Source organism: Ailuropoda melanoleuca, chromosome 8 (genome assembly GCF_002007445.2).
Source record: "Ailuropoda melanoleuca isolate Jingjing chromosome 8, ASM200744v2, whole genome shotgun sequence".
Classification (NCBI taxonomy): domain Eukaryota; kingdom Metazoa; phylum Chordata; class Mammalia; order Carnivora; family Ursidae; genus Ailuropoda; species Ailuropoda melanoleuca.
This window is the reverse complement of record NC_048225.1, coordinates 50,978,441-50,995,755: the sequence shown is the minus strand read 5'-3', so window position 1 is coordinate 50,995,755 and position 17,315 is coordinate 50,978,441. Positions and strand designations below refer to the sequence as shown.

Sequence of the window (17,315 nt, the reverse complement as noted above, 5' to 3'; positions counted from 1 at the left end):
GGCTTTTAGCGGCCGTCAGCTGTCCCTGCTCAAGGAATCTGAAGGCCTTCATTGCAGCCCCAACAGCTAAGTCCCCTCCAGGAAGCATCCTGGTCCTCGGGAGAAAGGAGTGGGTTTGTTCTCCTACCTGTGCTCTCCTCAGCCTGATTGAAGCCACAGATCTGGCAGATGCTCTGGACCCACTTATTCATGTCCTCCTCGGTCTCGGCCACCAGATAAAAGGTGCGCTCGCTGGTCTTGATGTCAAACACAAAACTATCTTGCAGCTCCTTCTTGTTGAAGGTCAGGCCTGCATCCACCTGCTCACAGAAGTTCAGGTTGATGATCCTCAAGGGCTTCTTAGAGTGATCATTCTTGTAGTATTCCAGAACATCTGGGTCACCACTCATCCGGCCACTCCGTAGGATAAACCAGCGTTTCTTCCAGGCCTGAACAGGAAGGAGGAAGAAGACGGAAAAAGTCATTAGTTATCTCAAAGCCTCTCACAGGTGTTCAGAAATCACCAGGTAAAGGATGGGGACTGTTGCACCTGCAGGCTGAACAGGGCCCCTTTCTCCTTCATACTTCCCCGGAGTTTAAAAATTGGAGGATGATTTTAGAATGCGTATTAGTGCAACATTTCACTATGGAAACAGGGTCTTATCACTATGAAATGAGATGTGGCATTCCCATGTTTTAGATCAAGAAGTTAGAAGGAGACTAAAACATTTTTGAGCAATTATTCCCTAGGCTAGAATACAGACTCAAACTCACAGTGCTTATGGACGGGGATCGCACCAAGGCCTGGTGAGTTGAAGCAATGTCACGTACAGCAGGGAGCAGAAAAACAAGTTCCCGAACTTTTAGTACACTGTGCTTTTTACCAAATGATTATGCCTTGGAAGAGTCACATAGAAAGCCTTTTAAAACTTCTCAGAAGCACAGAACTTTAGGATTTTTTCCCACTATCTTGCTCACTGTGATAGCCCGAGTACTTATAATAGGGCCTTGCACATATTAAGCACTCAACATTATCACTGAATAAACTCCTTGTATCATGCCATATGATAGAATTTAACACTTGATTACATGTTTTCTTATGCTGTCTGCTACATTCCATCTCTTCAACAAGACTGAGTCCTTTGTGAGCAGACCCATTACAACGTGGTAAAAAGATGTTACATGTAACGGAGCTTTGGGTGAGTCTATGTTTAACCACTGACTTGCTCTGTGATCTGCAGACTAAGTCACTTATTGCTTTGGAGCTTGCTTCGTGTGTAAAATGAGAATCAACGTCACCACTACCTGCCCTCGCTACCTGGCAGGGTTTTCATTATGCAAATGCACCTAGAGCACTTGGTACACAATCTGGGAGCACCAGCAACGCCAAGGACTGGATTACTGTATTGCAAGTGGGCCCCCAGGCCACCCAAAAATTCTACTATGGTGATCTTGTCTATCATTTTCTCATGCTCTCTGGCAACAGTCTCTGAACTTTCTGAGTCTCCAGCATGTCTACTCCTTTGTTTCATGAGAAAATATAAGCAATTAAGAGAATTTACACATGTGTCAGCACCAGATTTACCCATTGGCCTACATCTGCAGCAAAGGGGCCTGTTACTAGGGAGCGTGCACAGTTCATCCGATCGAAAGCCAGTGTCCTTCCGTTTGTGCGTCCCCTCTCACCTACAAGGGGACACCACTGTATCATTCCCCCATTCTCGGGAATCACTGTGTTTTCCCTTCCTACTAGGATCATTTCTATCAGGACACCAACATCCCCCATCCTGGGAAAAATATTTAGAGCTTGACTTGATTCCACATTCCCCTCCAATTCTGGCCCAGTTTTCGGATCCACTTTTCAGGAAAACTTCAGAGTTTTCTACACTACTGGATCTTTGTTTCCTCTCTTCCCATTCTTTTTTGGAAAGCAATCTAATCAGGCTGCCCCACCCCTACCACTGACATAACTCAAGAAAGGTGTCAATGACTTCAAGGCCATTAACACAACTTTTGGGTTTTACTTGATCTCTCAGCAACACCTGATACAGGTCTGTTCTGTTCTCTCTGAAGCACCTTCTTCCCCTGGCTTCAAAACTCACCCTCAATTCCCCTATCCCCTGGCCTCTCTTTTTCAGACTCCAGGGCTGGTTCCTCCTCATCTCCTTGACCTCTAAATATTGGAATGATCCCAAGCTCAATTCTTAGACTCTTTCTCTTCTCTTTCTACACCCGCTCCCTAGGTTATTGTATTGTTTCACAGCTTTAAAAACCACCTAACTGCTGCAGTTCCCAAATTTATTTCTCCAGCCCAGATTCATCTACTGAACTCAAGTCTTGTATCCAACTCTTCACTAACAGGCATCTTAAATCCAATGTGCTCAAAACTCTTCGTATCCTCCAAGCCTGTTCTTCCTGCAATCTTACCCGTCTCAGTTAATAGCAACTCCAGCTTTCCAGGTGCTCAGACCAAAAATCTTGATGTCATCATTGACTCCTTTCACATTCCACATCTAACCCAACAACAAATCCGGTGGGTTCAAACAGTTGAAAATATATCTACAATCTGGTCTCTTTGCACCTCCACTGTTATTCACTTGGTCTAGCCCACCATTTTGTCGTCTTCCTGCTTCCACCCTTTCATCCTGCCACCAAGGCTCAACATGGAAGCTGATATAAATCAGATCATGTCACTTCTCTGCACAAAATCCCCAAAGGCTTTCCATCTCAGAGTAAAAACCAAAGTCAGCAAAATGGCCAGTGGGTCTGACTTGCTGGGCATCGGTCTCCCATGCTACATCTCTTAAACCATTTTCTGCCACTCCCTGCCTTGGCCATTCTGCTCTCACCACACTGGCCACATACTTCTGCCTCAGGGTCTTTGCTCTAGGTGTTCCCTCTACCCGGAATACTCCTTCCCCAGATAGCTTTCCTTCAAGTCTCTATTCAAATGTCCCATTGTCAGGGTGCATTCCTGATCACCCCAGCCTAACACGTTCTTTCCCCCTTATTCTTCAATACTGTTCTTACTCCTACTTATACCACCTAAAATACCACATTTTTGTTGAGTTTCTGTATCTACCTCCCAAAATGTAAACAACAGGGCAAGGATTGGTTCTTTTTATTCCATGTAGCATCCTCAGTGTTTAGAATAGTGCCTGACTACTGGAGGAGATAATGCTAAGTGAAATAAGTCAAGCAGAGAAAGACAATTATCATATGATTTCTCTCATCTATGGAACATAAGAACTAGGATGATCGGTAGGGGAAGAAAGGGATAAAGAAAAGGGGGGTAATCAGAAGGGGGAATGAAACATGAGAGACTATGGACTATGAGAAACAAACTGAAGACTTCAGAGGGGAGGGGGTGGGGGAATGGGATAGACTGGTGATGGGTAGTAAGGAGGGCACGTATTGCATGGTGCACTGGGTGTTATACGCAACTAATGAAGCATCGAACTTTACATCGGAATCCGGGGATGTACTGTATGGTGATTAACATAATATAATTAAAAAATCATTAAAAAAAAAAAAAGAATAGTGTNCGGAATCCGGGGATGTACTGTATGGTGATTAACATAATATAATTAAAAAATCATTAAAAAAAAAAAAAAGAATAGTGTCTGACACATAGCTGGCTATCAATGAATAGGTACTGGATTAATTAATTGACCAATCATTTTCTTACATGAACTCCTTACAGCATCCAGTAGGTTATAGGGATATAACTGGTGCCTAATAAGCCTTAGACTGAAATGAAGAAAAGGTATAGATAGATAGGACAGAGCTGAGGGAAATAAAAAAAATAAGCACTATTTATTTATAGTCACCTAAAATCTTGCCCAGGCCACCACTGCTTATAGAATTCTGTGTGTGTGTGTGTGTGTGCGTGTGTGTGTGTGTGCAGCAGGTGCAAGCATATACAAGTGTGTGGGTAGCCAGGTGCATTTTAAAAATGTATTGTTAATAGTTTAGCTTGTGTTTCAGTTCATGTGTCTCCTTCAGTGTTTGTCTCTGCAGAAAGAGCTGTCTCCCAATCACTGGGGTGCAAGTGCAAGAATAAACACACACAGACACAACCTCATAAACAAGAAAAAGGTGTCTGCTACAGATAACATCGGAGCCTGTCAGGTTCTGCTTCCAAGGAAGTGGTGCAGGCTGATAAATGACTGCTTATCAAATGCTGATAAATTTATGGCAGAGCAGCCAAGGCTGTCTAGTCTAGTCCCAAATTCATATCCCTCTTCTGCCACACCACTTTCTCTCCAAGTCAACGCACATTTTTAAAAAATCAAACAACTGAGAACCAAGTATAACCAACTCCAAAAAGTCTAGCTCCAATGACAAGTTCTCTGATCCTCTCAGCTGAAATGGACCTCTACTTCTTCTTAACCCTCATATACTTTTTCTGACCTGTCATTTTTTACAACATTTTACAGATATTTTTGGTATTTGTTGTTGTTTATTTCCAAGTAGATTATGAACATCTCCTATTCTTCTATGAATCTTTATGGTAGGCATTTGCTAAATGTTACTAAGCAAGGGTCTTTATTGCTGAAACTTTCTTATCTCTCTGGTCTCATTTATGCCTCCTGTCTTCCTTCTTTCCATTCATCTATCCAACAAATATTTGTTTAGTGCCTACGATGCTGCAGGCATTATTCTAGATGCTGAGGATACAGCATGAATTATTGGTCTCAAAGAACTTACTATAGGTGCATAACAAACTACAGATTATTCTCCAAATATGCCACCTAACTGCATGACTTCATGTCTCTGCACAAGCTACCGCATCTTCCTGGAATAACTCTCATCTCACTTTGTCTATCTAGAAAATTCCTATGTCCCCTCAGTGCCAGCTTGTATCACTTCTCCTGGAAGGCCTTTACTAACTTCAACAGGTAAAGCTGGTGCTCCTGTCTTATATTCCCTTAATAACTTGTGCTTTCTTTGGCATTTCATGCCTCAACTCTGGCATTTCAATTGTTTATATACCTTCCTCCCCTTTAAGTCTGAACATCTTGAGGCTAGGGTCCTATGTAGTGAAAAGTTACTTGGCAAAATGCTTGGCCTATATGAGAACTCAGTAAAGATCTGTTGACTTTCTTCATTCTATAAATATATTAATTTATTCAAACTAATAAATGCAGTTTAAATATATAAACGTTCATGGTAGGAAGTAGGAAAGGAGGACAGCAAGAGAATTACAGCAAAGAGATTAAGAAAGATAAAGGTATACTGTGGATTCTTTATGATGTGAGTTCTTTAGCATCTCGTTCTCTTCATTCTGTTAGGAACAGTGGCCATGTGATAAATATTCATAAGGAAATCTGGGACCTTCAGCTTGAAAGTGTCCCATGACACAGAAATGAAAAATTTACTGTTGGATTACTGATACATAATGCAAGAAGAACATGAGAACATGAGTCCTGAATATGTTATTAAGAAGAAAGCTTTTACAGGACTGTTCTTTTAGCTATACAAAATCTCTTACAAAAATTAAGTTAAAATGGATCATGGACTTAAATATAAAATACAAAGAGAATTCAGCAAGATATAAACAGAATTATATAAGATAACCAAGTGGGGTTTGTCCCAAGCATGTAAAACTAATTCAATATCCAAAAATCAATCAGTGTAATCCACCATATTAATAGGCAAAAGAAAAACCACATGGTCATATCAATTGATGCAGAAAAAAGCATTTGACAAAATTTGACACCTATTCATAATAAAAACTCAAAAAAATTGGAAGATAGGAGGAGATTCCTCAGTTTGATAAAAAGCATCAACAAAAGATCAACACCAACATTATACTTTGTATTGAAATAATTAATGCTTTCTCCCTAAAATCAGGAACAAGGCAAGGATGTCTGCTCAATCTCAGCACTCTTATAAAACACAGTGCTGAAAGTTCTATTCAGGGCAATAAAGACATAGATATAAAAGGCATACAGATTAGAAAGAAAGAAAAAAATTGTCCCTATTTGCAGATGACATAATTTTCCACATAGAAAATCCCAAGGAATTTAGAAAAAAATACTCAGAAACTCCTGGAACTAATAAGTGAGCCCATCAAAGTCACAGGATACCAGATGAACATATAAAAATCAATTTGCTTCAATGTATCAGCAGTGAATACGTAGGGATAGAGAATTAAAATACTGGATTAAGAAGCTGTGGTCCATATATACAATGGAATATTACTCAGCTATCAGAAAGAATGAGTTCTCAACATTTGCTGCAACATGGATGGCACTGGAGGAGATAATGCTAAGTGAAATAAGTCAAGCAGAGAAAGACAATTATCATATGATTTCTCTCATCTACAGAACATAAGAACTAGGAAGATTGGTAGGGGAAGAAAGGGATAAAGAAAGGGGGGGTAATCAAGGGGGAACGAAGCATGAGAGACTATGGACTCTGAGAAACAAACTGAGGGCTTCAGAGGGGGGGGGTGGGGGAATGGGATAGGCTGGTGATGGGTAGTAAGGAGGTATTGCATGGTGCACTGGGTGTTATACGCAACTAATGAATCATCGAACTTTACATCAGAAACCAGGGATGTACTGTATGGTGACTAACATAATATAATAAAAAAATTAAAATAAAAAAATAAAATGCCATTCATAGTTTGTTTTTAAAAAATGAAATAGGTATAAATCTAACAAAATATGTACAGGACATGTATGCTGATAGCTATACAATGCTGACAAAAGGAAAAAAAATGGAGAAGTATACCATGTTCATGGAATAGAACAGGCAACATAGCACATTTCCCCAAATTGATGCTCAGATTTGACATAATTTTTATCAAAATTCCAGCAAGAGTTTTTATAAATGTAGACAAAATTACTCTAAAATGTATACGGGAAGGCAAAGAAAGTACAAAAGCTAAAACAATTTTGAAAAGGAAGATAAAAGAGGGGTTGTTAATTCACTAGATTCCAAGAATTATTATATACCTGCAGTTCTTAAGACTATGTGGTGTTGGCAGAAGCACACACGCACACAGAACAAAGGAATAGAACAAATGACCCAGAAACAGCCCCACACAAATAGGCCCAAACTGATTTCTGATGAAGGTGAAAAAGCAATTCAGTGGAGGAAAGATGGTCTTTTCAATAAATAATGCTGAAGCAACTGGGCAACCATAAAGAAGTAAATGAACCTCAATTTAAATCTCACTTCTTATACAAGAACTAACACAAAATGAATCATGGACTTAAGTGTAAAACTATAAAACATTTAGGGGGAAAGAAAAACTGTGGAGGAAATCTATCAGATCTAGAGCTAAGCAAGAGTTCTTAGACTTGACACCAAAAGCATACTCCATAAAAGGACAATCTTATAAATTAGACTTTAATGAAATTTGTAAAACTTTTGCTCTGCAAGAGCCTTATGTTAAGAGGACAAAAAGACACATACAGACTGAAAGTGAAGGGATGAAGAAAAATATTCCATGCAAATGTAAGTGGAAAAAAAAAAAAGCCAGAATGACAATACTTGTATCAGATGAAATAGACTTTAAAACAAAGACTGTAATAAGAGACAAAGAAGAGCATTACATAATGATAAAGAGATCAATCTGAAAAAAAGATATAACAATTGTAAATATCTATGCACCAACAAAGGAGCATCTAAACACATAAAGCAACCAGTAACAGACATAAAGAAACTGACAATAATACAACAATGGTAAGGGATTTTAACATCCCACTTAAATCAATAAATAGATCATGCAGAGAGAAAATCAATACAGAAGCAGTGCCTTTGAATGACATGTTAGACCTGAAGGACTTAACAGATATATACAGAATATTCTATCAAAAAACATAATACACATTCTTTTCAAGTGCACATGGAACGTTCTCGAGGAAAAATTGCATGACAGGCCACAAAAAAAGGCTCAATAAATTTAAGAAGACCGAAATCATATCAAGTATCTTTTCTGACCAATGGTAGGGAACTGGACCTCAACTACAATAAAAAACAAAACAGGGGCGCCTGGGTGGCTCAGTTGGTTAAGTGTCTTTTGATCTCGGCTCAGGTCTTTTTTTTTTTTTTAAGATTTTATTTATTTATTTGACAGAGAGAGAGAAAGAGAGAGAGAGAAAGACAGCCAGCGAGAGAGGAAAGGCAACCAGGGGGAGTGGGAGAGGAAGAAGCAGGCTCCCAGCAGAGCAGGGAGCCCGACATGGGGCTCAATCCCAGAACCCTGGGATCACACCCTGAGCCAAAGGCAGATGCTTAATGACTGAGCCACCCAGGCGCCCCTCAGCTCAGGTCTTAATCTCAGGGTGTTGAGTTTGGGACCTGCACTGGGCTCCGTGCTGGGGATGGAATCTACTTAAAAAAGCAAAAAACAAAAAACTAGAAAAACCACAAACACATGGAGGCTAAACAATGTGCTACTAAGTAATCAATGGGTTAACAAAGAAATAAAAAATGAAATAAAAAAAACACATGGAGACAAACGAAAATGAAAACACAATGGTCCAATATCTTTGGGACACAGTGAAAACAGTTCTAAGAGGGAAATTTATAGTGATACAGGTCTACTTCAAGAAACAAGAAAAAAAATCTCAAATAAATGACCTAACTTTACATGTAAAGGAACTGGAAAAAGAAGAACAAAGCCCAAGGTTAGTAAATGGAAGGAAATAATAAAGATCACAGCAGAGATAACTAAAGTCAAGACTAAAAAAAGGTAGGAAATTATCAATGAAATCAAGAGTTGGTTCTTTGAAAAGATAAATGAAACTGATAAGTTTTTAGTCAGACATATCAAGAAAAAAAGAGAACTCAAAACTAGAAATGAAAGAGGAGAAATAATAATCAGCACCACACAAATACAAAAGATTGTAAGAGACTACTACAGAAAATTATATGCCAACAAACTGAACAACCTACAACCTACAAGAAATAAATTCCTTCTTCCAAAACTGAATTCCAATCTTTCAAAACTTAATCAAGAAGAAACAGAAAATTAGAATATCTCATTTACTAGTAAAAAAATTGAACTGGTAATAATAATAATAAAAAAAACAACTTCCAACAAACAAAAGTCCAGGACAAAACAGTTTCATGTGTGAATTCTACTAAGTATTAAGGAAGAGTAAATACTTATTTGTCTCAAATTATTGCAAAAAACAGAAGAGGTAGGAAAGCTTCAAAATTCATTCTATAAGACCAGCATTATCCTGATACTAAAACCAGAAAAAGATACTGTAAAATAAAACTACAGGCCAGTATCTCTGATGAACATAAATGCAAAAATCCTCAACAAAATATCAACACCCAAATTCAACAATAAATTAAAAGGATCATTTGTGCTTTTCCTACAGGAGCCATGGGGTTGAGAGAAGCATGGCCCTGTCCTCTCCCTGAGATGGTGTGTGCTCCTCCACTGACACCGGTGTACTCTGAAAAGGGGGAGTCATCTGCCAAAAATCTTACTTTGCCTGCTATGTTCAAATCTCCCATTTGACCTGATATTGTGAACTTTGTTCACACCAACTTGCACAAAAACAACAAATAGCCATATGCCGTAAGTGAATTAGCAAGTCATCAAACCAGTGCTGAATCTTGGGGTACCGGCAGAGCCGTGGTTCGAATTCCCAGAGTTCGAGGTAGTGAGACTTACTGTTCTGGCCAGAGTGCTTTTGGAAATATCTGTCGTGGGGGCCGCATGTTTGCACCAACCCAAACCTGGTGCTGTTGGCACCGCAGAGTGAACACAACACAGAAGCGATATGCCATCTGCTCTGCCCTGGCTGCATCAGCCTTACCAGGGCTGGTCATGTCTAAAAGTCATTGTATTGAGGAAGTTCCTGAACTTCCTTTGGTGGTTGAAGATAAAGCTGAAGTCTACAAGAAGACCTAGGACACTGTTTTGCTTCTTAAGAAACTTAAAGCTTGGTATTGTATCAAAAAGATCTATGCCTCTCATTGAATTAGAGCTGGCAAGGGCAAAATGAGAAACTGTCCTCATATTCAGTACAGGGGACCCTACACCATCTATAACAAGGATGATGGAATCATCAAGGCCTTCAAAAACATCCCTGGAATTACTTTAATGTAACCAAACTGAACATTTTTTAACTTGCTCCTGGTGGGCATGTGTCACATTTCTGCATTTGGAATGAAAGTGCTTTCTGCAAGTTAGATGATCTGTGTGGCACCTGGTGTAAGCCTGCCTCTCTCAAGAGTAACTACAACCTTCCAATGCATAAGATGCTTAATACAGACCTTAGCAGACTCTTAAAAAGCTCAGAGATCTAAAGAGCCCTCTGAGCAATGTGCAAGAAGATTCACCACAGACTCCTGAAGAAGAAACCACTGAAAAACCTGAGAATCATGTTGAAGTTAAACCCACATGCACAGTCCATGTGCCTCAACATCATTCTTTGTCAGGCCAAGAATCACAAACTTCAGATGGATAAGGTAAATGAGAAGCCAAATCATATGAGAAGGGGGTTCCAGGCAAGCCTGTGGTAGGGAAGAAAGGAAAGAAGGCTTTTAGTGTTAAGAAGCAGAAGAAACCTTTGGTGGGAAAAAAGGCTGCAGCTACCAAGAAACCAGCAGTCAAGAAGAAGCCTACAGAAAAGAAACCCACCACGGAAGAAAAGAAGTCTGCTGCATAAAAACTTAAATTTGCTTATTCCATAAAAGTCAAATCATTTTGGACAGCAAATTTTGAATAAAGACCTGATCAAAGGCAGTGAGAAAACAAAAGGATCATTCACCACAATCAAGTGGGATTTATTCCAGAGATGCAAGGATGGTTCAATATCCACAAATCAACCAATGTGATATATTACATTAACAAAATGAAGGAAAAAACCATATAATCATCTCAATAGATGCAGAAAAGGCACCTAATAAAAGTCAATATCCATTCATGATAAAAACTCTCAACAAAGTTGGTTTAGAGGGAACATACCTCCATATAATAAAAGCCATAGATGAAAAACCCACAGCTAACATCAAACTCAATGGTGAAAAACTCAATGCTTTTCCTTTAAGATCAGGAAAAAGACACAGATGTCCACTCATGTCACTTTTATTCAATGTAGTACTAGAAGTCCTACTTGGCAGCAAGCAGGTAAGAAAAATAAAAGGCAACCAAATTGGTAAGGAAGAAGGAAAACTTTCATTATTTGCAGATGGCATGACACCACACATAGAAAACCCTAAAGAATTTAACAAAATACTATTAGAATTGATAAATGAATTCAGTAAAGTTGCAGGATACAAAATTTAATATACAGAAATCTGTTGTGTTTCTATGCACAAATAGTGAACTAACAGAAAGAGAAATTAAGAAACAACCCCACTTACAATTGTACCAAAAAAAAAAAAAAAGATAGAAATAAATTTAACCAAGGAGGCAAAAGGCCTACACTCTGAAAACAATTAGAAAGTAATGGAAGAAATTGAAGATGATACAAACAAATGGAAAGATATATCATGCTGATGAACTGGAAAAATTAGTGTTAAAATGGCCATACTACTCAAAGCAAATGACAGATTCAATGTAGTCTGTATCAAAATACCAAAAGCACTGTTCACAAAATTAGAACAAATAATACTAAAATTTGGATGTTACCATGAAAGACCCTGAATAGCCAAAGCAATCTTGAGAAAGAACAAAGCTGGAGGCATCACAATCCCAGATTTCAAGATATACTACAAAGCTATAATAATCAAAACATATGGCACTGGCACAAAAATAAACACATAGATCAATCAAACAGGATAGGGAGCCCAGAAAAAAACTCATGCTTATAAGGTCAATTAATCTATGACACAGGGGACAAGAATATACAATGGGGAAATGACATTCTTATCAATGGTGTTGGGAAAACCGGACAGCTACATGCAAAAGAATGAAATTTCTTACACCATACACTAAAATAAATTCAAAATTGATTAAAGACCTAAATATGAGACCTGAAACCATAAAACTCCTAAATGAAAACATAGGCAGCAGCCTCTTGAACATCAGCCTTAGCAATATATTTACAGATATTTTTCCTCAGGCAAAGGAAACAAAAGCAAAAAAAAAACCAAGTGGGACTACACCAAAATAAAAAGCTTTTTCACAGTTAAGGAAACCATCAACAAAACAAAAAAGCAACCTACTGGATGCGAGAAGATATTTGCAAATGATTTATCTGATAAGGGGTTAATATAAAAAGTATATAAAGAACTTATGCAACTCAATCAAAAAAATAATAATAAAAATCAATCCAATTAGAAAATGGGTAGAGGACCTGAGCAGACATTTTCCCCAAGAAGACATACAGATGGCTAACAGACAAATGAAAAGATGCTCAACACCACTAATCATCAGGGAAATGCAAATCAAAACCACAATGAGCTATCACCCCACACCAGTCAGAATGGCTATTATTAAAAAGAAATAACAAGTGTTGGTGAGGATGTGGAGAAAAGGGAACCCTTATGCACAAGGGTTGGTGAAATTAAATGAATCCTTGTGCACAAAGGTTGGTAAAAATGTAAATTGGTGCAATCACTGTGGAAAACAGTATGGTGATTCCTCAAAAAATTAAAAAGAGAAATACCATAAAATCTGGTCATTTCACTCCTGGATATTTATCCCCCCCCAAAAAAAGTCCCTGAAAATACTAATTTGAATATGCACCTCTATATTCATTCAGCATTATTTACAACAGCCAAGATATGGAAACAATTCAAGTATCCATCAACAGATGAATGAATAAAGAAGATGTGGTGTACACATCCACAGACATATCCACACAAATGTCACTCACCATTAAAAGAGTGAGATCTTGCCATTTGTGACAACATGTATGGGCCTAGGAGTATCATGCTAAGTGAAATAAGTTAGTCAGAGAAAGACAAACACCATATGATTTCACTAACTGGTGGAATCTAAAAATCAAAACAAGCAAACAACAACAACAACAAACAAGAAACAGACTCATAAATGTAGAGAATAAACTGGTAGTTGCTAGAGGAAAGGGGAAGGGGGGAATGTGTGAAAAGGGATAAAGAGGTATAAACTCTCAGTCATAAAATAAATAAGTCACAGAGATGAAAGTATAGCATAGGGAATATAGTCAATAATACTGTAATAATGTTGTATGATGACAGATGGTAACACTATCATGAAGAACACTGCATAATGTAGAGAACTGTCAAATCACTATGTTGTGTACCTCAAACTAATAACATTGTTATGTCAAGCATGCTTAAATAATGAAATTTTAAAAAGATAGAAAGACAAGCTGTAGAGCAGGAGAAAATATTTGCAAACCACATAGTCAACAAAGAATAGTATCTAGAACATATAAAGAACTCTCAACACTCAACAGTTATAAGAAGGAAACAATCTAATTAGGACCAGGGCAAAAGACATGAAAAGACATTTCACCGAAGAGAATATACAGATGGTCAAGAAGCACATGCAAAGATGCTCAACAGCTTTAGCCATTCTGGAAACACAAATTAAAGCGCAACGAGATATTATCACAGACCTATCAAAATGGTTAAAATAAAAAACTGTGACAACACAAAATCCTGGTAACAAGGCAGAGAAAATGGGTCACTCAAACATTGTTGGTAATAATCTAAAATGATATAGCCACCCTGGAAAACAACTTGGCTGTTTTTGTTATTGTTGTTGTTGTTCATTTTGTTTTGTTTTTTTGGGAGAGAGGGCTCTTGTGACACAGGGCTTGATTTCATGACCTTGAGATCATGACCTGAATAGAAATCAAGAGTTGACATGTAACTGACTGAGCCACCCAGGCCCTCCTACTTTGGCCATTTCTTAAAAAACCAAACATGCAACTACTATATACCTCAGCAATTGTTCTCCTGGGTATTTATCCCAGAGAAATAAAGATTTATTTCATACAAAAACTTGTATGTGAACGTTTAAGTTTTAATTATAATAGCTCCAAATTGGAACAATCTAAGTGTCCTTCAATGGGTGAACGGCTAAATAAACTGTGGTATATCCACACCATAGAATACTACTCAGCAATAATTAAAAAAAAAAAAGTATTGACACATGCAAAATCTTGAATGCATCTCCAGAGAGTTATGCTGAGTCAACAAAGCCAATCCCAAAAGGCTACATGCTGCATGACTGCACTTACCTACCATGCTTGAAATGGCAGAATTTAGAAATGGACAGATTAGTGGCTGTCAGTGGTTAAGGAGGCTCTTGGAGTAGGACAGATGTGAGTATGGCTATAAAAGGGTGGTATGAGAGATTCTTACGGTGATGGAAATGTTCTGGATCTTGACCATATCAATACTAACATTCTTGTTGTGATACTGTAGTATAGTTTCAGAAGATGTTACCACTGGGGGGACACTAATAGAGTGTATGATCTCTGTTATTATTTTTACAATTACCTATGAAACTAAAGTTATCTCAAAATAAAGTTTAATTAAAAGGAAACTGTTCCATAAGAGAATTAGAATGTTCATAGCTAGGGGGTTGCCTGAGTGGTGCAGTCGGTCAGTTAAGTATCCAACTCTTGGTTTCAGCTCAGGTCATGATCTCAGGATCATGGGACTGAGCCCTGTGTCAGGCTCCACACTCAGTGCAAAGTCTGCTTGAGATTCTCTCTCCCTCTCCTTCTGCTCCTCCCACTTGTGCTCTCTCTCTCAAAATAAATAAAATCTTAAAAAAAAAAAGAACATTAATAGATAGGAAATGTATTTGAAGAAAACCATAAGGAGGAAATGACTATTTCTCAGACAAGAAAAATAAACATCATGGAGAGAAAGGTTGTTAATAGCTGGCTAATGACTATGACCAGCTCCAGCTGTCCTCCATCTTTCCCACTCAGGGATGGGAGAGGATCTTAGGAAATCACAATATGAAAATATGAATGAACTTCAGAGTTCAGGCTTCTGAGCAGGAGGATACAATAAGGAGTAGATTAAGAGTCACTGGTCTTTCTCATCCTTCCCAACTACATGCCAACTCTAGAGATTCTTGTACTATAAAGACAAGGCATGATTCTTGGCCTTAGAGAATAAAAGTTCCCAGATAAATAATAAAAATATACATAAGATGCCAACTATCTTCCCTTGTTTTTCTGTGTAGTAGCTAGTCTCCAAGATAGCCCCCAATGAGTTTCACTTCCTAGTACAGCTTTCTGTGGTCCCCTCCCACACTGAATAAGGATGACCAACAGGATATTGCAAAAACAACAGTGTGTGACTTTGAAGGCTAAGTAATTAAAGACACAACAGCTTCTTTCCTGTTCTCCTTTGGATCAGCTGCCATATTGTAAGGACACTAAAGCAGTACTGAGGAGGAGTGCACATGGTGAGGAACTATGGCCTCCTGCCAGCTGTGTAAATGAGCCCGTCTTGGAAGCACATACTTCAGCCCCAGTCAAGCCTTTGGATGTCTGCAGTTGTAGGCAACTTTCTGACTGCAATTTCATGAGAGACCCTGAGCCAAATCCACCAAGCTAAAGTGCTCCTGAATTCCTGACTCACAGAAACCATATGAAATATTAAGTATTTATTGTTGTATTAAGACAGTAAGTTTTAAGCCATTTGTTATGCTGCAATAAAGAATGAATACATTCTACGTTCCATTTCCAGGCCTAGGTAGGTATAACCAAAGGTAACCAGTGGGAGGAAAGCCTTCTCTATTTAGAAGATTAAAAGACAGCCTAAAAGAGAGACTAATAGGCAAATGGAACAGAAGAATTCAGAAACAGACCCATACATACTTCGTCACGAGATTTATGAAAAAGGTGATACTGCTATAGAGAAAAGAACAATCTTTTTAAAAAATGGTGATAGGTCATTTGATAATTATAGGGAAAGATTCTTAATCCTTATTTCATGCCATATGTGAAAATTAATTTCAGATCATTATAAATCCAAATGTGAAAGATCACGCAATAAAGCATTTAGAGGAAAATGTCTTCATGACTTTGGGGTAGGCAAAGCTTTCTTGACTATTCAAAAGTCACTAATACAGGAGAAAAAGTAATCATGGTACTACATTAAACTTAGTGTCTGGCACATTCAAGAGTTTGTAAAGCCAAGTGAGTAAAAGGAGATACTGGCAATATATATATTCAGTGGAGGACTCATATTCAGAACATACATAAAAGAAAACCCTCCTACATATTAGCAAGAGAAAGACTACTTGATAGAAAAATTGGCAAAAGATCTGAATAGCCACTAAACAAAAGACATCCAAAAGGCAATAAGCATATAAAAAGATCTTGATTTCATTAGTCATTGGGAAAATGCAAATTAACACCAGGACACAACCACAAGCATGGCTGTAACAACAAAGACTGATAATCATAAGCACTGAGAAGAACACGGAGAAACTGAAACTCTCATACCCTATTAGCAAGAGTGTAAATTGGTATAAACACTTTGGGAAACTATGGCAGTATCTACTAAAGCTGAACATATACCCCAGGACCCCACAGTTCTACTCCTAGTAATTACATACATATATCCACCAAAATACATGTACCATATCATGCTTGTTTTCTGCTCTATTTTAAACACTTAATGTGTATAGTCTGGGCTATTGTCATAGTTTCCTAACTAAATACTTACCAATGCGTCCAGTTTAATCTTCCAGTTTAATCTGAGCAAAATTCTGATCATGTTACTGCTCACACTATCCAAAAATTTCATGACTCTCCATCATCTGCACAGCAAAGTTCAATTTCTATGGCTTAGGGGTTTTTTAAATTAAAAATTTTAAAATTTATTTTCAATGTGGTAAAACATACTGAACATAAAATTTACTATTTTAACCACTTTAAGTGTACAGTTTTGTGGCATTAAGCACATTCACACTGCCATACAGCCATCAACACCATCCTTCCCCAGAACTTTTTCATCTTCCCCAAGTGAAATTCTGGGTTCATTAAACACTCCCTATTCCCCACTCTGCTAAGTCCCTAAAGACCACCATTAAATGTTCTGCCTCTACGAATTTAACTACTCATATATGTTGAATCATACAATATTTTCCCCTTTGTGACTGGCTTATTTCACTTAGCATGAGGTCTTCAATGTTAATCCATGTTGTAACATGTGTCAGAATTTCATTCCCTTTTAAGGCTGAATAATATTCCGTCGTGTGTATGTGTCACATTGTGTTTATCCGTTCCATCTGTTGATGCACTCTTTGGTTCTGTGGCTCAGTTTTAGGGCCTTTACAATTTAGCTCAAACCTACTTTCCCATCTCATTTCTACTCCTTTATTTATACTTTGTTATATACACACATACATTTATATATATACACACACTGTAACTACTCAAACCAAGTTGAAT

General features: G+C 37.9%; 1 protein-coding gene and 1 pseudogene across 5 annotated transcripts in view; one reads left to right on the top strand and one right to left on the bottom strand.

Annotated features, from left to right (window-relative positions):
* GAB2 (GRB2 associated binding protein 2) overlaps positions 1-428 on the bottom strand; it is a 52,000-nt gene extending 51,572 nt beyond the window's left edge. For 2 of the 5 annotated variants that reach the window (XM_034666269.1, XM_019796457.2), the window contains exon 1: positions 128-428. In XM_034666269.1, the coding sequence (XP_034522160.1) occupies positions 128-389 (262 nt within the window). In that variant the 5' untranslated portion in view covers positions 390-428. The remainder of the gene's footprint in view (positions 1-127) is intronic. The other 3 variants (XM_011221083.3, XM_034666272.1, XM_034666271.1) reach the window with 2 other exon arrangements.
* An 8,906-nt stretch (positions 429-9,334) lies between these two features.
* Positions 9,335-10,625, top strand: LOC100470078 (annotated as a pseudogene).
* The last annotated feature ends 6,690 nt before the right edge of the window (positions 10,626-17,315 follow it).